The sequence below is a fragment of the Kogia breviceps genome, chromosome 11 (assembly GCF_026419965.1).
Source record: "Kogia breviceps isolate mKogBre1 chromosome 11, mKogBre1 haplotype 1, whole genome shotgun sequence".
Classification (NCBI taxonomy): Eukaryota; Metazoa; Chordata; class Mammalia; order Artiodactyla; family Physeteridae; genus Kogia; species Kogia breviceps.
In genome coordinates, this window is record NC_081320.1 from 67,528,006 (window position 1) to 67,550,718 (window position 22,713).

General features: G+C 35.9%; 1 protein-coding gene and 1 pseudogene across 6 annotated transcripts in view; one reads left to right on the forward strand and one right to left on the reverse strand.

Moving 5' to 3' along the window:
* The window catches only part of PREPL (prolyl endopeptidase like), a 55,683-nt gene that overhangs the window by 27,946 nt on the left and 5,024 nt on the right, over window positions 1-22,713 (forward strand). For 3 of the 6 annotated variants that reach the window (XM_067007658.1, XM_067007659.1, XM_059079407.2), the window contains 9 exons: window positions 225-304; window positions 1,527-1,593; window positions 2,166-2,372; window positions 3,565-3,700; window positions 8,868-9,084; window positions 9,707-9,892; window positions 13,833-14,030; window positions 16,353-16,528; window positions 19,457-19,673. In XM_067007658.1, coding sequence (XP_066863759.1) covers window positions 230-304; window positions 1,527-1,593; window positions 2,166-2,372; window positions 3,565-3,700; window positions 8,868-9,084; window positions 9,707-9,892; window positions 13,833-14,030; window positions 16,353-16,528; window positions 19,457-19,673 — 1,479 coding nt within the window. In that variant the 5' untranslated portion in view covers window positions 225-229. Of the gene's footprint in view, window positions 1-181; window positions 305-1,526; window positions 1,594-2,165; window positions 2,373-3,564; window positions 3,701-8,867; window positions 9,085-9,706; window positions 9,893-13,832; window positions 14,031-16,352; window positions 16,529-19,456; window positions 19,674-22,713 lie in introns of all 6 variants that reach the window. The other 3 variants (XM_059079401.2, XM_059079404.2, XM_059079408.2) reach the window with 1 other exon arrangement.
* Window positions 16,875-19,344, reverse strand: LOC131765725 (sorting nexin-6 pseudogene; annotated as a pseudogene).

Here is a 22,713-nt window from a genome sequence, read left to right on the forward strand (position 1 = left end):
AAAGAGGAAATAATTTATTGAGCTTATGAAACATTTAGGATCTGTGAAATGCATATTATTTCATAAGTATAGACCTAACATTGTAGTACTTGAATGAAAAGGAAATAAGAATTACCTTTAAAAAGCAAAGGTTTTCTCCCTAGTTGAAATAGTATGATCATACTGATAAAACTTTTTCCAGGAATTTTTGCCTATTAAACAAGAAAACAAAAAATCCCTTTCAGAAAACATGGATGCATTTGAAAAAGTGAGAACAAAATTGGAAACACAGCCACAAGAAGAATACGAAATCATCAATGCAGAGGTAGGATATCTTACATCTTTTTTTAAAAATCTGATATTACCAGTCAGGATACAAATAAAATGCCTTGTGATTTATAAACATAATGCAACATCAGAATTAGACTGCTTTTGGCCTTTAAAATATGCTGAAAAACTTAAAGAACAAACAGTAAGTTGAGTATGGTCCTTTAAATAAATTATAAAGATCAAAGCCAAGATGAATTTCCAAGCATATAATGTTAATTCTGGTTTTTGGAAAAAACCAATTCTGTTTTTAAATTTTTTAAATACTCCCAAGAAGAAGTTCAAATGAAACTAACTCACAATGTTTTATTACTTGAAAAGTATTTGATTGTTCTATCTATACTTTTTTAATAAAAGAAAATTCACTTTACATAGTATAATACCATGAAATCCAAGTATTTGCTTGACTGTTTTATGGTTACCACAGTCATAAATATTCAGTTGAAACAGATTGCACATACATGTTGAAAATTTTTCGATAAGATTGGAAAACAGAACCACAGCTTATGAATGAAAATTACATACGTAGTAGAATGGAAATAGCAATAGGTTAAGAATGAGGAATTCCAGATTCAAAGTATGCCACTAACTAGCAAGTAGTAATTGTCTTAAGCTACCGGAAATCATATCAATCAGTTGCATTTAATATGTAGGAATTAGACGAGCATGATTCATATATTGGTAATAGTCTTTCAATCTTAAATTGTCTGTAACTGTCACCCTCACAGAGGGTGAGATGCTTTGTGTAAAATCAGATCAAACCGTGGACAATTGTCAGTGACAGCATATTTTAAAGGAAGGCTCTCAGAAAGTAATTGACTGGGTTTTCAGTCTAGTCTAAGACACAGTTTCCGCATCTGCATCATTTTGGATTATCTTAAAGATGCCACTTGATCTCTGTTAATTGTCAAATGTTCCAGAAGTAAAGCTAAAGTGGTTTGTACAGTCATAGGTTTCGTTAATGCCTTCTCTTTGTTGCCTCTTACATTTATGTATTAGAAACTCCTCCAGTGATTGATTGTAAACATATGAAAACCATATCTTAATCACTGTTGTAAAAAGTGATTCATTTTGTATCTTTTATATGTTCATTCATAGACTGCAACACGTCTGCTTATAAAAGATTTCATTTCTTCATCTTGACTAGTCAGATCACTAAACAATTAAATTGTTTTAAAATTATTGAATAAATTGTAAGTAAACCATTTGTTTCTTTTCAGATTAAACATGGTGGTTTTGTTTATTATCAAGAGGGCTGCTGTTTGGTTCGTTCCAAAGATGAAGAAGGTACAAAACAGTTTTTCCTTTTAAGAAATACCTGATTTTTCAGGTTTCACATTTTTCATTGGAAATTTGGTATTGATTTTTCAAAGGTATAGAAAATATGTTTTCAATTTCTGATTTTTTTCTCTTTTTTTAAATGAGTAGTTTTTAATTTCTGGGTTTGCCTAAGATATAATTAACAGCTACATTCAAAAGCTTTGGCAGAAAGAATGGAGGTGGGAACCAGCATTTTTTGAGCATCTACCAAATCCTGGATAGTGTGCTAGGCACTATATAGACTATTCAGGGTCACTTACATTTTCTTACTTTTCTAGGTTCTGTATGGTCTACAAATATTAGACTATCACTATCAAGTAACATCACATAGGTTGATGCATTGAATAATATTGAATAGTGTAGGGTAGTATTAATACTAATGCAATTTTCTATACACATCAAACTGCTGTCAGTGTTCAAAGACGCCAAAATGTAGCCTCTTACAAAAGGGGAATGCTAATTTAAAACATTGAAATACAGTTTATAATTTTTGAAGTATATTTTGTGGAATTATCTCCTTTATCCTTTTCTTTATGCAGCAGACAATGATAATTATGAAGTTTTGTTCAACTTGGAGGAACTTAAATTAGAGCAACCCTTCATTGATTGTATCAGAGTTGCTCCTGATGAAAAATATGTAGCTGCCAAGATAAGAACTGAAGATTCTGAAGCATCTACCTGTGTAGTTGTGAAGCTCAGTGATCAACCTGTAATGGAAGCTTCTTTCCCAAATGTGTCCAGTTTTGGTAAGCCACCAACCAAAACAGTCTTCTAAATTGAAAAGGCAACAGTAAAGAGAATTGTCCACACTTTGCAAACATTTTTACTTGCTCACGTGAGTGAATAAGATGAATGTCTGATTTGTTTATCCCTGTGGACTCCATACCTTCCTCTGTGCCTCTTATTCAGGAGACCTTCCCTTCTTTAGTTAAATATCCAAATTCATGTTCATGATTTTAAAAGTATTGTAATCAGAGTCCAGGTTGTACAGTGTATGTTAATATATCAGTAATTCTTTGCTATTATTTAGAGTACATTTTCACATATAACTTGTCTCTTAATATTTTATTCAACTTTAAGCTCGGGTATGATTTTTTTCATTTCACATCATCTGGTCAAGCCGTTATAGCACATTGCCCAGGGTCACTACCAAGGAACTCTGGAACACGATGAACTAACTTATTCACTAAAAGCTATGATATTTTTACCAATAGAACCAACTTTAAATTTTATCATTTATCACTGAGTGATATGTATGTTTATACTTTATCCTCCCTTTTCATTTTCTGCCATAAATTTCCCCATTGTTTAATAACTAAATGCTTTTGCAGTGAATAGAAGTTATACCGTATCTAATTGATTCTAAGGTGTACCTTTTGTACATTTTAACCTGTCTAAAATCAGAATGCATACTATACAATAATGTCTTACAGTCACTGTCAGCCAGGTGGCAGTCATGATGTAATTGTGTGAAAACTTTCATTGACAGCCTCTGGTAAGATCTAGAAAACACCATATTTGGTAGTTTGAGATATCCTGTGGCTTGAAAACAGAAAACATTTAGGCATGAGAGAAGATGGTCGAAAATTTCCTCAGAGTTAGAGGTTGTAGATTTAAACATAATTCATCTCCTGAAAGCAAATGTGACTTTACCAAAGTCTTTCTTAAATATTGAATATTCATCTCTTATTTAGAAAGTTGAGTACCCTGAGACTAATAACTACTTGAAAACTTAGAAGTGGTGTAGTAGTATCTTATTCTCTGGAAATATCTCTGGCTTATAAATAACAGGGTTAGACATAGTCAAACCTATGTTAGATTTAGATTTCCAGGGATAAACTTGCACATCTCTTCTGTTTGGCACTCAGAATGCACTGTGCCTTTTTTTTTTTTTAACTGTAAGTAGGTGGTTATATATAATTCTTTATTTTCTTTTAGAATGGGTAAAGGATGAAGAAGATGAAGATGTTTTATTCTACACCTTCCAGAGGAACCTTCGCTGTCATGATGTATATCGAGCAACTTTTGGTGATAACAGGCGTAATGAACGTTTTTACACAGAAAAAGACCCAAGGTACTAAAACAATGCAATTAAGTCTTTTTCTTGAGAGTATTTATCTATTTATCTACAGTGCTGCTCTTGGTTGACTTAAAACATTGATTTTGGCTGGAATCAGATATAATAAGCCTAAGAGGAGCATAAACATTCTTTTATAAGTGGTTTAGATTCAAAATTGGAAATTAGTTACATTCAAATTTCAGAGTGAACACAAATATCATTAGACTCAAATGCTGAGTTACTAACATTCTCTCTGTACTGACACATGAGAGGAGTTGTTAATTAAACATTTAATATGGTTTCCATGCAGCAGTTATGAATCTCTTGTAAGTCATAACTAGAATAACCATGGTGTCAGTTATACAGAATTCACTATTTATTTCATATAGGTTATCTGAATTTTAAATTGCTTTGCTTTGAACCATGATATACATTGGGCTTTAAATTTTACTTTCCCCAATACTTTGGTAATTCCTCCTTAAAGCCAATTCTTTTTGCTTCAGGACTTATACCTCATGTTACCACTTAACCAGGCTTGGGAGGAAATGATAATAAATTTATCTGGCAAAATCCCTTAACTCTTACCCAGATATACTTTTCCAAATGATTTATGATAAATTATTTCTTAACACCAGGGTCCTGTCACCTCTTACAGTATAATTTGGACAATGTCTGAACAGATTTTGCAAGAGAGAAAAATGATCTTTAACACCAAATCTATGACAGTAAAACTGATACCCAAAACAAGAAAAGTAACCCTTCACTTAATAAAATCTCAGAGCTGACAAGGACCTTAAAGAAAATCTTATACAACACCCAGTTTATATAAAGAACTTGAGGTCTGGAGAAATTATATTATTCTAACCCATAGAACTAACATTCTGGGTTCAGTAATGCTGTCATTGCTTTTTTCTGATGATGATTGTTTTAATGAGAGTTTACTAGAACCAGCTATTCATAAGTTCCACTACTTTGTGTGTCATTTGTCAAGGATATCTTTTGGAGATGACAGTTTAAGCTAGTAATTTATTACATTGTATCAATGACTTATGATAGTGAGCCATTTTCCATCTTGTGAATAAAACTCAAAATTGACCCTATGAGCTATACCCTTGAATAAGGTACTTAGTTGCCATTTGTTGTTACTATCCTAAGTTCTAAGATTAAGTTATACATACATTTAAGATTCTTGATTTTTGGCTTCTAGCATGCTTTTTCTACCCCCAAAAGAATTAACCATAATTAAGTATGTTTAAACCTAGTTTGGCATCTGATCTCTAAAGCACAGATTAGTTTGTCGATTCTAATATAGTTGACCCTTGAACAACTGGGGGTTAGGCGCACTGACTCCCGTGTGGTTGAAAATCCACCTATAACTTTACAGTTGACCCTCTTTATCCATTGTTCCATATCTTTATCCACTGTTCCATATCAGAGTATTCAACCAACTGCAGATGGTGTTGGTAGTGTGGTATGTATTTACTGAGAAGAATCTGTGTATAAGTGGACCCCACCAGTTCAAATCCATGTTGTTCAAGCGTCAACTGTACTTAACAGCCCTAACCCAAAGGGAAGGACCAAGAGGGAAAAGCAGCATACCAGTAGAGAAAATGTAATAAAGGTCTTTGTAGAACTTCTGAGACTGAGCTGTTTTTTTTTTTTTTTTTAACTGTGTTTGCTTTGATCCCCAGGTTTCAGTATTCTCTCACAAGTAAGGTTTGCCAAAATTACTCTATAACTTCTTTTTCTAGTTTCTTGAGGTGTGAAGTTTGTTTGAGATTTTTCTTTTTTCTTAATGTAAGTGTTTATTGCTATAAATGCCTCTATTAGAACTGCTTTTGCCTCATCCCTTAGGTTTTGGTGTGTAGTATTTCCATTTTCATTTACTTCAAGTTTTTTTTTAAATTTCCCTTTTGATTTCTTCTTTGACCCTTTGGTTGTTTAGGAGTGTATTGTTTAATTTCGATATATTTGTGAATTTTCCAGTTTTTTTCCTGTTAAGACTTATTTTGTGACCTAACACATAATCAATCTATCCTGGAGAATGTTCCAGGTCCACTTGAGAAGAATGTTTTTTTAATTTTTGCTGCTGTTGGACAGAATGCTCTGTATACGTTGTTAGATCCATTTGTTCTAAAGTATAGTTCATGTCCAAGGTTTCCTTACTGATTTTCTGCCTGGATGATCTATCCATTGTTGAAAGTGGGCTACTAAAGTCCCCTACTATTATCATGTTGTCTGTTTTCCATTCAGATCTGTTAATATTTGCTTAATATATTTGAGGGTTCTGATGTCAAGTGCATATATATTTATGCTTGTTATAAATCTTCTTGACGAATTGACACCTTTGTCATTATGTAGTGGCCTTCTTTATCTCTTGTTAGAGCTTTTGAGTTAAGGTCTATTTTGTCTGATATAAGTATAGCTACCCTTGCTCCCTTTTGGTTTCTACTTGTGTGGAATGTCTTTTTCTTTATTTTGAGCCTGTGTATGTCCATGAAATTGATATGAATCTCTTACTATAGGCAGCATATAGTTAGTTCTTTTTAAAATCTGTTTAGCCACTTCATGCCTTTTGATTGGAGAATTTAATTCATTTACATTTAGAGTAATTTATAATAGCTAAAGACTTACTAATGCCATCTTTTTCATGTTTTCTAGCTGCTTTGGATCAATAGTTCCCAGTTCTTCCTTTCCTACTGTCTTCCTTAATGAATTGATGATTTTCCATAGTGCTATAGTTTGATTCCCTTCTCTTTATATTTTGTGTATCTACTGTAGGTTTTTGCTTGGTAGTTACCACAACTTTACTGCTCTTTCTTAGAAAACTGTTACTTACAGAGCTGCTTGTGTTCTCACTTCCCTGTAACCACATGTCTGCCAGATAATTGACTGAGTAATTTATCTTTTGATTACCTGTGTCATCACTACACATAAATAAGTAGATAAAAATGGCAAAGGAAGTGTTGAAAATAAAGAGCAAAATAGGGCAGGGGATTTGCCTTACAACAATATATTAAAACATGTGAAGGCACAACAGTTAAAATAATACAAATTGACAGACTAATAAAAGAGACCAGAATAGATAACCCTAAAACAGACCCTAGAATGTAAATATTGAATATTTGGACGAAAATAATTTTCATCACTTCATACATCAGCATACATTCCTAAAAGATTTAAAGGATCTATTGGTAAAAATAAAACCATCAAAAAAAACAAATAATCCTAGGTGAAAATATATGTATTTCACTCAAGCTTGGTTGAAATATTTCCAGAGCATAAAATCAATAGAAGAAATTACAAGGGGTAGTACCAATATTCTTGATTATCTAAAATAATAGACTCTTATGTCACAAACATGACAATCCATATGACAAAATGGGGGAAAGTATTTTCAACAAAAGGACAAGTTAACGTCCTTAATTTATAAAGAGATGGTTATAGACCAGTAATTTAAACTACATCACCAAGTTTAAAATGGATACATTGCAAAGAAATAAAATTGACAAACATAGTAATGTAATCCAATACAAAAGGAATTTTACCAAAATGCTTATCTCTGGGGAGTGGAATTCAGGGTTATCATCCTTCTTTATATTCTTTAGTATTTTCAGTATGAATTACTTTTGTTAATAAGGAAACATGTAGGTAAAATATTTAAAGGCATCCAGTGTGTCAATATGAATTAGTGTAATGCTCTTGGGATAGTATTTGATTATATTGATCAAGAGTCATAAAAATACTTAATCATTAAAACAATATTTCTGTTACTAAGAGTTTATCTTAAGGAAATAATTATAGAAGTTAGGAAGAAGGACTTCCCTGGTGGTGCAATGGTTAAGACTCTGCACTCCCAATGCAGTGGGCCCAGGTTCATTCCCTGGTTGGGGAGCTAGGTCCCGCATGCATGCCGCAGCTGGGAGTTCACATGCCACAACTAAGGAGGCAACAAGCCTCAGCTGAGGAGCCTGCCTGCTGCAGCTAGGGAGCCCACTGGCTGTAACTAGGGAACATACATGCCACAACTAAAGGAGCCAGTGAACCGCAACTAAGGAGCCCACTGGCCGCAACTAAGACCCAGAACAACCTAATGAATTAATTATTTTTAAGTTAGGGAGAGGGAAACTATCTTCATGACATATTTCCTTTTATATTTATTATAATGAAACATTAAAATCTACATTTTTAAGAATTATGATAATTCACCTCAGTAGAATATTAGGTAGCCATTAAAAATAATGATCACAGACTACATAACTAATGTAGGGAAAGATGATAATATGTGTAAGAAGAAATGCAGGGACTTCCCTGGCAGTCCAGAGCTTAAGACTCTGCACTTCCACTGCAGGGGGCACAGGTTCTATCCCTGGTTGGGGAATTGAGATCCCATGTGCCACGCAGCACAGCCAATTAAAAAAAAAAAAAAAAAACCTAAATGCAGAATCCAGAATTGCATCTATATTTTTAAAATAACTACATCTATTTAAAGACATGTATAAAATACAATTAAGCCTTAGCAGGAAAAATAGAAAAATTTAAATAGTTAATTTTTTTAATGTGTGAGGTTAGTGAGATTGTGAGTGTGTTTCTTCCTATTGTTTGTTTTGTAAAAACTAGGAGAGTAGGGAAAAGGATATCCAACATGCACAGAGAAGAAAAACAAGGGAAACTCTGTGTCCCTTTTCTTCCCTACAGTTACATATCTCCTCTAGGAAGTTTATTTCCTCTTCTCAAGAAAAAGCCCTATAATCTATTAATGTGATTGAGAGTTAGATGATGTCTGTAGTTTACCTTGAAATGCATTTTTTAAAAAAAGATGGATTAATAGATACATAGATACATGATAAAGACAGCATAACAAAATGTTAACCATGATTGAATCTTAGTGGTAGGTGTATCAGTATTTACCTTACATTTCTTTCATCCTTACTGTATGTTTGAAAATTTTTTATAATAAAATGTTAGAGAAAAATTATTTTGAATGCCTTTAGGGAGGAAATGAGAAATATAATAGCCAGTTTTTATAAGCAGTATTCACTAAGGAGTTTTTATTTTCTATCTACATTATAAATTAATGTATACTGAACACCAGTGAGATATTGTCATTAACAAGATAGCCTGCATTTGAAATTTATTGGGTTTTCGTATCTCTCTCCCCCTCTCTCTTTCTTCTGTGCAGCTTTTTTGTTTTCCTTTATCTTACAAAAGACAGTCGTTTTCTCACCATGAATATTATGAACAAGACCACTTCAGAGGTGTGGTTGATAGATGGCATGAGCCCTTGGGACCCACCAGTACTTATCCAGAAGCGAATACACGGGGTCCTTTACTACGTAGAACACAGAGATGATGAATTATACATTCTCACTAATGTTGGTGAACCTACAGAATTCAAGGTAAATCCTGTATTTTCCTGTTCCCCATTTAGGCTCTTAGGGAGTGTTACACTAACATCAACATTTCTTGCTCTAAGAGTTTATTGTTTTGTAACCTTTGGGTATTGTGAAAGCTAATGCTACCTTCCTATGTAGAACCAATCCCATTTCTATTCCCTTAGAGCTAATACCTCTTCATATCTTAATTGTACCTAAAAAGGTTAGTAAATGAAAAGATACTGTATCCTGAATATATTAGTTATCAAAGCCAAACTTCATGGCTTAACAAACTTTTATAAGCTCATGATTTTGTGAGTCAGCAGTTTGGATTGATCTCAGGCAGTTCTTTCACTGGTCTTGACTAGGCTCATTGATAGTACCACAGTCAGCTGGCTGTCAGTACTCTCACTCAAATGTCCATTGGTTGACCAGTCAGCTAAGCACTGGGCTATACCCACCCAGCAGGCTAGCCTGAGCTCATTCATATGGTGATGTTCACACTTCAGCCCTGATGCAGTTAGTTCCTTCAGCTCTTCATAAAACAGTGAAGACTATTATGGTCTGGTTTTCAGTGGTTTCATCTCTGGATGCTGTAGTAATCATGTTCTGGTACCTAGATCTCTTCTAATTTTGTTCCACACAGCTAATGAGAACAGCAGCTGATACCCCTGCTATTATGAATTGGGATTTATTTTTCACAATGAAGAGAAATACCAAAGTTGTAGACTTGGACATGTTTAAGGATCACTGTGTTCTATTCCTGAAGCATAGCAATCTACTTTATGTTAATGTGATTGGTCTGGCTGATGATTCAGTTCGGTCTCTTAAGGTATGTTTAATTTTCAAAAGATAATACATGCAGTTTATTAACAGAACATCAAATTTTGAATAATACCAATATACTTTTTCTTAAAAGGAAATTAATTTAAATGGAATTTAGCATATTGGGTCTTTATCAGGTTTAGGAGGTTTGTTTTAGAATTACTTAGAGGACCTTCCTTTTTGTGCAGTTTTACTTAAAAATACTGTCTTATAGGCATGAATTTCAGAAGTAAAGTGCCATTGTATTTCTCTTTCTGCATATCTCTATATCACGTATCTCTACAACTTTAGACTTAGTAATAACTCAGGCCAACTAGGCAGCTAGTGCCTAACCACTGCCTCCTGTTCCCATCCCACACCCCCAGTGGGGATAGTAGTCATGCCCACTGTGTTTCTGCTACTATGTTTCTGCCACTGCATTCTCATGTCTTCATCATCTCTTTGCCAGTTTTATTGCTAAAACTGGTGAACGGTAACGTTATTGCCCAGTTTTAAAGCAGCATTAATATGTGACTTTAGATAGCATGCACTGAAGGGAAGAAGAGAGGCCTCTGTTTTGCTTGATGTGGAAAGAGTTGTGTGACCAGCAAACAGACCACTTGTACCTCCCCATCTGTACTGTTATCACAATTTTTGTTAAAATGCAATTCCAGTAAATTCACTGGATGTTTATCAAATTTCTATGTGCAGAGTACTGTATTGGGCACTCTGGAATGTAAAGATAGTAGGACAAAATATCTGGCCTTAAGGAGAATACAGTTTATCATGAGATTAGACTAGTACAACAAAGATCAAGTATAAGATGGGTTTAAATAAGTGGGATCAGAAACATAAAATGTGCTGTGAGGCCCAAAGGAAAGGAAGAGGGCCCAGGAAAGCTTTGAGGGGAAGTAGAATTTGAGATAAACAAAAGATGATAGATAGGATTTTGATGGGTGGGGAAGGGAATGGTACTCTAGGCTGAGAAAGTCCATCAAATGAAGCTCTAAGCTGGAGAAGTTCAGGAAACTGCTAATAATTCATTTTTATTGAAGCAGAATAAATTTCTAGGGGATGAAGCTATGATTTGACATTGTTTGCCTGTCAAGGTGGTGAATTTATGCGTAAATTATGAAGAGGGGAACATGTGAAGTGTGCGGGCAAGGGAATAATTTAAGGAGTCAAGCTGTACTTCATGAGGTTATCTGGCAGCTGTGTTAAGAGTATACCAAAGCACCAAGAGATAAGGGGCATAGAGGTTAGTTTTGAGATTGTTACAGTGCTATAAATAAGAAATAACTAGGGCCTAAATAAAATGACCAAAATTTTTCCATCTACTTCATGAAATCAAATTATCAAATGTAATGTCTAGTGCCTTAGAAGGCTATATAAATGTTCTAAAACAAAAATGGTGATTTTTTAACTCCAGCAGTTTTCTTACTGCTTTCATCTACTGAATTCAAAGTGTGTCTTTTCACTTGCTAATTGATGCCAAATTCAGACATCTTCAATCCAGAAACTGGCAGAGCATCTGTTCTTATTGCAGTCTATAGGAATAGGGATGGGAGAAAATATATAATTTCTAGCAACGCATTTATTATAACAAAATTCTTTCAGAATTAGGAATGTCATAAGACTTTGCTAAGATTTGACTTCTAAGTAAATACGGCCTTTTATATTTTCTGTATTTTTAAGATATGCCTATTTCCATTGTTTTAACTTCCATTAACAGAAACATCATGTCTTTCATTTATCCTGTATCCTGTATTTCCTTATTCCTTGACCTTTCCCAACCTGTAGTACCTATTATGATGTTCTGAATCATCATCACATGGAATCAAATACTATATTATATACCAGGTGCTAGTTAAAGAGAATTTTATAGATCACAGCCTTTTTATGAACTGGATAACACTGATTAATATGCACAGACAGTGCTATATACAAAGGACATCTGTAAGCCATACTGTGAGTGGATTATAAAGTATTTCTGTATGTAACATCTCTGCCCAGTGGGCACTTGACTAAAAGAGATTTATAAACTCAATCTCAGCAATAGAAAATGTGAAGCCCTTAATACATTGCCTCATATCCTTGGTCATCATGTCATCAGTATTTCCTGGTGATGTTTTTAGTTATGATATATTATTTGGTTATGATATTTAATTAAAGCAAATTAGGAAATGTTTTGCTTTGTGCTAACATCAGTTCATCTGGAGCAGCCTGCATGCTTGGGCTGATTTTCTTTCAGCATGTTTGTCTTAATCATTCTTTTGATAAAATGACTGTGGTTAGCTGGTAGAATGCTTAAACTAAACCTGTTTCTGTCATATATCTCAAGGAATATCTGCATATCACCTGGCCAGCTTATAATTCTTCTCAGGCTCTGTTCATTAATATACATAGATGATACTGCAGGCTTATCTCAATAGGACATGTGGCTGAAGATATCCTTGAGATAGTTAATACTTCTATATCAGCTGGACAAACTTTTAAAAGTCCATAGCCTTGGAACAGTTTTTGTTATGATTAAAACTTTAACCCTGGTCCCATTAGTTTAAGAAATACACCCAAAAGACTTTTTGATTTATTGGAACCATTTAATCAGAAACTAAGCTTACTAAAAACAAAAAAACTAAGCTTACTACATGAGTCACATGGAAAATGTTTTAAAGTGCCACCAAAGGGGAGAAAAACTTGTACCCCTGAGGGCTGAGGAGCCTTGTGCCCTCAATCTGAGGCCTCTGTTACAAGGTTAATAGCAATGCTTCTTCCTTTTTTTCCCACTGAGGTCTCAATTTTTACTCGTTTCTCTTTTGCTACCAGATTTCCCAACTTTCATGATTACATTTTTCTTTCTAGTTATGGCTTATATTTAAATAAACATATTATCCTTGAAAATAACCCACAATCTGAGGAGAATAAATTAGGAACTCTTAGACATTGCAAATATATGTCCCTAGTGTTTCGGGGCAGTGGATTCTTTGGATTTATTACAAGGAATTTGCTCTGTGAACATAAGCTCTTTGGCTATAGTTTCTACAGGTTAAATGGTACACTTTTTATGCATACATCCCCCACCTACCCTTTCTGAATAGTGCCCACTAGTGACGTTGCTGTGCCAAGACCTCTCTGATTTTCTAAGGAATTTGCTCTTTCTACAATTACTCAGGAAGAGAAAGGCAATTTTCTTTTAATGTTCTGACTCTCAGTACCATTTCTAACACACTGTCAGTCTGCTTACTAGAGTTCTTTAAAAGGTGTAAGAGGAATGTTAGTGGAAGGCTTGAGGCTAGACCCTGCTGCTCTGAGAGAATAAATTTTGATTTCTTTCCTTTTTTCTTAAAGTTAAGAATCTTAATCGTAATAGCTGTGAGTCTCTCAGAGTGGATGTGCGGGAAAGGTTTTCTTCTGCACAATGGTTATCCTGGGAGCTAAAGTTAGAAACAAATTGTAAATGCTTTAGTGCTGCTGAGCCAGTTTGTAGCCCTGGAATAATCACTGTCATCACTGCTGCTGTCCAGGCAGCAGAGTAAGGGCTGCTGGGTAAATTATTAAAAACACATGTGAGAAATTTCATGTTCTATGAGAATAGAGATCTTGGAGATGTCTCTGGGTTCTGGAATTACTACTTGATTTGCTGTTATTCTTAATCATTTTGCTGTTTCATTGCCCAAGTTTATATACCCCCAAATAAACTTTTTTATTGAAGGAGACTTCATGTAAATCTAGATTCATGATAAACCATTTTCCTGTACTTTTTCCTTATTTTATTGGTCATTTGCATAGAGTTTTGTTTTTCGCTTGAAATATTTTTTGTGCTGAAGTAACCCTTAGATGTGGCATTATGTGATAATGGATAAAAATTAATTTGATGTCCACATTATCTTGTTTGGAGCAGACCCAGAAATTTAATTAATAATACTTAGTGTCTAGATAAAGAGTAAAAATAACTTTTATTTCTTCAGCTCCCACCTTGGGCCTGTGGATTCATAATGGATACAAATTCAGATCCAAAGAACTGCCCCTTTCAGCTTTGCTCTCCTATACGCCCCCCTAAATATTACACATATAAGTTTGCAGAAGGCAAACTGTTTGAGGAAACTGGACATGAAGACCCAATCACAAAGACTAGTCGTGTTTTACGTATAGAAGCCAAAAGCAAGGTAAGTCTTTGTGATCCCCACTGTCACCCTCTGTTTGTTGAAAGGATACTATTTGTCAAGTATTGTGCAATTGCTGGGATTACATTAGCACAGTTTAGTAAAGTGAATCTCACATTCCACAGCAAGACCCAACTGATTTTAGGGGGTACATGGACTTTTTCTTTTAACTTCTGATACTCATGCATTTATTTTAACATGGATTCGAAAATTTATAACCATCATAGCAAGCCCTTGATTTCATGTGTTGTGTATATTTGAATATTAAAAGTCAATTTAAGGAAGAAAATAATCAAAGTTTCTGTGTAGTTATGACAAAAATTATGAAAGTGGTAAGCAACTGACTAGAGCGAACTAGACTAATATAGACTTGCTGCCCTCATGGAGATTAAATCTAGTGGGGAAGATGCTAGATTTTGAAGAAGTAATTATTAATGTACTGATTGCTGTCAAGGAAGACATACTGAGTACAGTGGAAACATGGTAAAGGGACCTTACCTCATCTGGAGAAATTGGGGAAAGCTTCTCTGAGGCAGTAATGCCTCTAGGATGATCAAGAGTTAAGCTAGAAAAGGGGAAGGAGGATTCTATTTTGTGCAGAGGCCCTGAATTGAGGGAGGAATAATGCATTCAAGAAGTATAAAGGAAAACAGTATGGCCAAAGTCTAGCATAAAAGGGGGAAGATTGTCCGGGGGCAGTGGGAGGTTGGGGAGGTAGTAGGTAGAGAAGAAAATTTGAGCAAGTGAGGAACAAATTAATACATAAACTGTGGCCTTGAATTTAAGGAATTCTCAGAGCTTAGCACATCATATATCAGATAATTTCACATGTACTGACAAAGAATGAATCAAAACAGAAGACTTTTTTCCTTGTGAATTTTTGCTTTAATTCATTGATTTTTTAAAAAAAATATATCTTTAAGCAAAGACTACTTTAATATTATAAAAGCAATACACACTTATTAGAACAAATGCAAAAATATAGAATGTATAAAGTTTAAATGACTACTTTTCAGTCCTGTTTGCTGTACTGCATAGAAATAATCATGTTAACACTATCACCTTCCAGATTTTTGGTTTTTGTCAACAAAATACATATGTTTAGGCTTTGTTTTGTTTTACAAAGATGGGATTTATACCAATCTCCCAAAATGTTGTAATTATACCCCAAATGAAAAGAACAGTGAAGCTAAGCTCTTGGAGAGCCAAGGGATTCTTTGTACCTTAGGGAAGAAGGAAACAACTGCTAAAGGGAAGCTGCTGTAACTATAGGCATTTTTGCACTGCTGATGAGCTCTGGGATTCAGGCCATCACGGGACTTGCTACCATCCTTACCTCTTCCTTTTTGTAAGTTTTCAACCAACAAGTTTTTCTCTGCTTGTTTAAGTGAAGTTGGGTAGGAGGCAGGAAGATGAACACAACAAGATTATTTTATAGAAATAAATCTGCATCATTTTATAAGAATGAATCTTACTGAGAAGTGAAAATTCAGTTACACTGTCATAACGGGTATAATAATGAGAGGAAGAGTTCTTCCTTATTTGATAACACTCTAGTGCCCCAAAGTGAAGTTTTTAAAATGGGAATGAAAAAAATAGGGAGAGTGGCCTGGTTATATTATTTTCCTTATGTAAACTAGTGCTTTTTCATTAGTTTCTGTAAGCAGGGTGAGAACCAACATTTCTACCGGAAAGGAAGTCAGTTGAGTGTGAACTACACTGGAGTATAGTTATTTGCCCTAAAAATAATTTAGATGTTAAAATTTATAAAACTTAAACTGCTTTTAAACATTTTAAAAATAAATAGGTCTTTGAAGAGGATGTGGGTGGGTGTTAGGTCAGTAAGAGATTTCAGGTTTTAATGACTGAGAAGTCTGACTATTGAGTACAGAAAATTGGGTTGTTAAAACTTCTTTAATTAGCATATTTGTATATATTCAAAGATGAGAAATGCCCATATGTAACCCGAGGTATAGGAAGAATACCATGCTAGTATATCTGACCTTGATAGGTATTTTGGCTTGTCCTGAAAGAAAAAAAAATTAGTTACACTGAGTAGTGAACTCTTTAAAGTCATTTTACTGTCCTGAAAAGCTGCATTTAATAAACTGTTCTCAAGCCAGACTTTTGCTGTTCCTTTCTAGTTACTATTATAGGTCAGCAAAGTAGCTGAAAATTAAGGACCCTGAGGGATTTTTAGAAACCATAACTCTTTTGTCTTAATTAAATGAAGTTGGTGCTCAACATCAATAAGCAGCACATAAAATTGGGGTTAAAACTGTTTGAAAAGACTTCTTTACCTGCATAGTAAATCTTCATTTCCAGGATGGAAAATTAGTGCCAATGACTATTTTCCATAAAACGGATTCTGAGGACTTGCAGAAGAAACCTCTCCTGGTACATGTATATGGAGCTTATGGAATGGATTTGAAAATGAACTTCAGGCCTGAAAGGCGGGTGTTGGTGGACGATGGATGGATATTAGCATATTGTCATGTTCGGTGAGTCAACACATTTTGCCTGGCATATGAGTACTGGAGTATTGTCACATGTTCAAAATAACGGTATATTGGGGAGCAGAAGTTTATTTTCTCATTTGTATTGTTGAATTTGTGTATTCTTAAACCTGTGCTAGTAGAACCTGACTCAGTAACATATTAATTAATCCCAAAAGCAAAAGGGTAGATTTTTCGGATTTTATACCAGATTTTTAGGATTTTTAGAATAGATAAACCAAGCTCTGTACTTTCTTAGTTACATTATTATTCCATTTAATTCTCCTGAGTTTGGGTTTTTCTAAAGTAGCCTCTTAAGCTGGACTCACTTTTTTCCACTCTAACTTCCATTTTATTTAAGCTGTTTTCAGGATACAATTAGTATTATATGTTTCTGCTTAAAATTCTTTACCACTTCCCCATCTCCACAATAAAATCCAAATACCTCAGTATGGTATTTAACGTCCTAATGACTTGGCTTATCTTTGTAGAGGCATCTGTCATCACTTCCCAAACATGCCTTACTCTCCAGCCATGCACATCCTATACATCCAGCCTCGCTACATGCTTTCAAATGATAGCCTCTTTCCCCTCTGTGCCTTTGTACATGCTGTGTTTTGATGCCTTCCCTTTCTTTGCCCTTCTGGGAACTCACATTCTTCCTTCAAGACTCAGCTTAGGTATCACCTCTTTAAAGCATTCATGTTCCTGACTCCTATATATACCCCTAACCTGACAGGTGGATGTTCTCTCCTCTGGTTCTGGTTCTGTTATAACAGCGACCACATTGCTTGGTAGCTGTTCTCTTTCCCCGCAAAATTATGACCTCCAGGACAGAGGATTCTACTTTTTTATATTTTTAAGGCCTGCATTTAGCACAATGTCTGGTAAACAGTAAGCAGGCACTCAAAGCATATTTGTTGAGTCAGTTTTTTTTTTTTAAGGAGGATTTTTTTTTAACAACTAGTCAAAAAATGATACTGTTTTTCCATATTAGGTACTAGAGTCTTGCAAAGCTGACCATTAGATCTATTATAGATATTATTCTTGTTTAAATTAGATGATCTTTAAAATCCCTCTCATTTCTAAGATTCTCTATTTTTAAAACTAGAATAAGGTTTCATAACTGACTCATTACTAAATTGTCACTTAAATTATTAAATCTTTAATATGACACTACCTTTGCATGCTTCAGTTCTAACTCTACCAGTTCCACTAATTTTTTCTGAATGCAGCAACTCTTCTTGTCTTAAAATCTCTACATTCTTGTTTTGTAGATACAGATATTTTTTCAAATTTCTGACAGCATAATTGTTGGGACGTTTCATCCTACAGAACATCTTTATTTTTCACTCTTGCTTTATCCAGCGCTTTATTACCATTTTCATAATCCAGTAGTGATCCTTAGCAGCTTGAGATTCTCTTTTTTTTTTTTTTTTTTTTTTTGCGGTACACGGGCCTCCCACTGTTGTGGCCTCTCCCGTTGCGGAGCGCAGGCTCCGGACGCTCAGGCTCAGCGGCCATGGCCCACAGGCCCAGCCGCTCCGCTGCATGTGGGATCTTCCCGGACCGGGGCACGAACCCGTGTCCCCTCCATCAGCAGGCAGACTCTCAACCACTGTGCCACCAGGGAAGCCCCGTGATTCTCTTAAAGTAATATTTTAAAAGGTCAGAAAGTTTGAGGTCCTCATCAGCTGACACTTTTTCTTGTTTTATCAAACAGTTCTGAACCTTTAAGAAAAACTTGCATATATGTGTAGAAACCTGAGTTCCTAAAGCATATAATGAAGAACCAATTCTATTGTAATCATCTGCAGCACTTTTGTAGGATCTCGCCATCTATCAGATTTAGCAGATGCATCTTAACTCTGTTATGATATCCTAAAAGGAATGTTCGTTCATGCTCAAAGAAATCATCTACATCCTTTACGTAAGAAACAACTACTTCATATGCTGATTTAACCACATTTTTAAAGAAATCTTCAAGTTTCTCTTTTTTTATTTTTTCTTCGCACAGTCAAATCTTGATTATATTCCAGGAAGACGTAGAAATTTAAATCTTTCCTCAAAATGGGATGTGCTGCCACACAACACAGGAACACTTCATGCACTGCAATGGTCTTCTTGAATATTGCCAAATACTCAGCTTCCAGCTCCTGTTTCATCTCTGTGAATTCTTCCTTTGTCATAGACCTTTCTCCTCGAAATTTCTGTAGTTTTTCCCTTGAGGCATCAAAATCAGGTCTTGGTGGTGCTTGGAGGGATAATGTAACCTGCATAGTCTTCACTTTCAATGAAGGAATCATGAAGCCAGATAAGTTCCTCGTGTTGTCAAACAACAGAAAACTCATTTTGTTTAAAATTTGGCAATGAACTCTGTGTGAACGGTGAATTTTACTTTCTCTCTCTTACTAAGAGCATCAGAAATGTCCACCTGTAGAGCAGCATCACTTTGAAGATCTACATTTATTGCTTTAAGTCCGCAGTCCTCTGAGAGGAAGTCGGGGCCATCCTGGAGGGTTGGCAGGGCCTGGCGCACCAGGGGAGAGGATGGAGTCGGGGAGACACAAAGGGAGACATTAGTGCCAGGCCGGTGAGGCCCCCATGCCTGCCGCCCCCCACTGCATGCCCGGGGCTCAGCGCCGCCTTGAATCAATTTTTGATTGTCTGTGTCAGGGGTTGGCAAACGTTTTCTCTGAAGAACAAAATAGTAAACATTTTAGGCTTTGAAGGCCACATATGGTCTCTGTTCCATATTCCTGGTTGATATTTTTTTTCCCAACCTTTAAAAATGTAAAAATCCTTCTTAGTTCAAGGGCCATACAAAAACAGGCCTCTGGGGAGATTTAGCCCGAAGGCTGTAGTTTGCTGACCCTGACCTATATATCATTAACATTTTTTCCCCACTAAAACTTTTTTGCCCTTTAATTTCAGGGGAGGTGGTGAGTTAGGACTCCAGTGGCACGCTGATGGCCGTCTAACTAAAAAACTCAATGGCCTTGCTGACTTAGAGGCTTGCATTAAGACACTTCATGGCCAAGGCTTTTCTCAGCCAAGTCTAACAACCCTGACTGCTTTCAGTGCTGGAGGGGTGCTTGTGGGAGCACTGTGTAATTCTAATCCAGAGCTGCTGAGAGCTGTGACTTTGGAGGTAAGTACTCTGCCTCTACTGTTTACAGAATAGGGAGGCGTGAAGTAATGGATGCTCTAAGAAAAATTTTCTATTAGAGTTTTACCATAGCATCGGAGTATAACAAAGCTTTTAAATTTTAAGCACAGAATTATAGCTCTGGGAGAACTACCCTGACAGTGTTTTTTATTGATTTTTAAGGATTTCCTCTGAAGGATATTAATGGCTATTCCCACTGATCATTTTTTATTTGTAAGAACATTTAGAGTTGGTGGAAAAGAGACAAAGCATATACGAAACACCAGATCCAGGAAGTCAGGCCAAACACACTGACTCTGGAATGTGTGAAATCCTTTGACTCTTCTTGCCCATCAACATTTCAGTCCTGGATTTAGGGGCTCTCTGTTTTCACATCTTCTATTCTTATTAATGGTCTTTAGGAATATTTTCCTATACTTCAATTGAAATATCTTTTCCTGTTCTGAAAAGGCTCTATAGTCTTTTCCTGATGTCCAAAGTTATGAAATTATAGCCGCTCATTTCACCTCCATCTTTCTCCTGCTTCCTGGTTAGTGTAGGGGAGAAAGAAATTTTCCTCTTCCCTCTAGGTTCTTCTGGCTGGTCTCAGAATTAAACTGACATGAGACAGATTAACAGGAGAAAAATCAAAAGTTTAATAACATGTATACATGGAAGAGACCCAGCAGACTAACTCACCAAAATGACCAGAATGGTGGCCATGGTTACTCACCTTAAACACCATCTTCAGCTAAAGACAGAAGAGGATGTTAGGGGTAAGACTTCAAGGTGTAGAAGGCAGTTCACATGGAGGTGGAAAAGCAAAAATTTGGTAAACAAATGTTTGCTGGGTTAGCAGAGACCGTGGGACACAGAGTGGACTCTGGTCTCTAAGCATTTCCCCACCACAGCTAGTCCATATTTATTATCTGGTGATGTTCCTGTAATATACCCTCTATCTAAATTCTTCAGGCTGTTAGGGAGAAGATCAAAGTTTCTTCCTGAGTCTTTTGGGCCTTGATTGTTTTCAGCTTGAAATAATCTGGGGGTGACAAATTTTGTTCTTCTACAGCAGATATTCTAGAAGATAATGACTAGGATGGAGAGAGTAAATTATTTTCAGGTTTTTTTTTTTTTGAGGGTGTGGGCTATACACTGTGGGCTTGTATAAGTGTTAAATATTCCTGATCTGTAAATCTGTTTTTTCATAGAAATACTAAGTATAGATGGGAAAAAAAACTATGCACAAAGACAATAATGGCAGAATTATAAAGAAAATGCAACTAACCTTTGACTTTTAGAAATCAGAAAGGAGGGCTTCCCTGGTGGTGCAGTGGTTAAGAATCCACCTACCAGTGCAGGAGACACAGGTTCGAGCCCTGGTCCAGGAAGGTCCCACATGCCACAGAGCAACTAAGCCTGTGCACCAGAACTACTGAGCCTGCGTGCCACAACTGCTGGAGCCCATGCTCTGCAACAGGAGGCCACCGCAATGAGAGGCCCGTGCACCTCAACGAAGAGTAGCCCCCGCTCGCCGCAACTAGAGATACCCCGCGCACAGCAAGGAAGACCCAACACAGCCAAAAATAAATAAATAAATATTTTAAAAAAGAAAGAAATCAGAAAGGAAATAATCAGAAATGTATGTATAAGAATATTTATCCCACATTGATTATAATAGTGAAGAATTGGAGGTAACACAGTTATCCAACAATTCATTCAAAGTTTGGAGCCCATTATGTCTGATTGGTAAACCTAAGACATGTGGCTACTCTCACTCTGAGGGAAAGCTGAGAAAGGAACTATCTGGCATTTAGCTCCTCTACAGTGAGAGGCAGGCTGTCTCATAAGGTTAGGGATATTCTAAATGCAGAAAAGGAGCTAAGATGCTAGGAAGCCAAAAAGAATTACATTTGCCCATATTTGCTTAATGTTAATTAAAGAGCAAGCTGCAAAACATGTTAACAGAAGATCATACAGCTATATGAACAAAGCAGCTCCCATGAATACTGGTTATAAGCCAATGAGTGATATTCTTTTTCAACTTGGATAATTTTCAGATTTTCTTCAATTAGCATTTATTACCTTTTTATAATATAAACTGTCCAACTGAGTTTATTCATGTGTTGTTGGGATTTTATTTTTTAATTTTTATTTATTTATTTATTTTTGGCTGTGTTGGGTCTTCGTTGCTGCACACAGGCTTCTCTAGTTGTGGCAAGCGGGGGCTACTCTTCATTGCAGTGGTGGGCTTCTCATTGCGGTGGCTTCTCGTTGTGGAGCATGGGCTCTAGGCACGTGGGCTTTAGTAGTTGTGGCACATAGGCTCAGTAGTTGTGGCTCATGGGCTCTGAAGCACAGGCTCAGTAGTTGGGGCACATGGACTTAGTTGCTCGGCGGCATGTGAGATCTTCCCGGCCCAGGGCTCGAACCCATGTCCCCTGCATTGGCAGGCAGATTCTCAACCACTACGCCACCAGGAAAGCCCTTATTTTAAAGTTTTAATTGTGGTAAAATAACAAAATTTACCATCTTAACCACTTTTAAGTGTGTTCAGTTCAGTAGTGTTAAGTACAATCAACATTGTTGTGCAGCCAGTTTCCATAACTCATCTTGCAAAACTGAAACTCGGTACCCATTAAATAGCAACTCCCCAATTTCCCCTTCCTCTGGACCCTGGGAACCACCATTCTAGTTTTCTATGACTCTGACTACACTAAGGTACCTCCTATATAAATGGAATCGTACAATGTATTGTATGTCTTTTTATAACTGGTTTATTTCACTTAGATAATGTTCTCAAGGTCCATTGTGTTGTAGCAGGTGTCAGATTTTCCTTCTTTTTAAAGCTGAATTTCATTGTATTTATATTTTGCTTATCCATTCATCTATCAGTGGACACTTGGGTTACATCCACCTTTTGGGTATTGTAAATACTGCTGTGAACAGGGGTGTACTCTTCAAGACCCTGCTTTCATTTCTTTTGGATATATACCTAGGAATACAATTACTGGATCATATGATAATTCTAATTTTTTAAGAA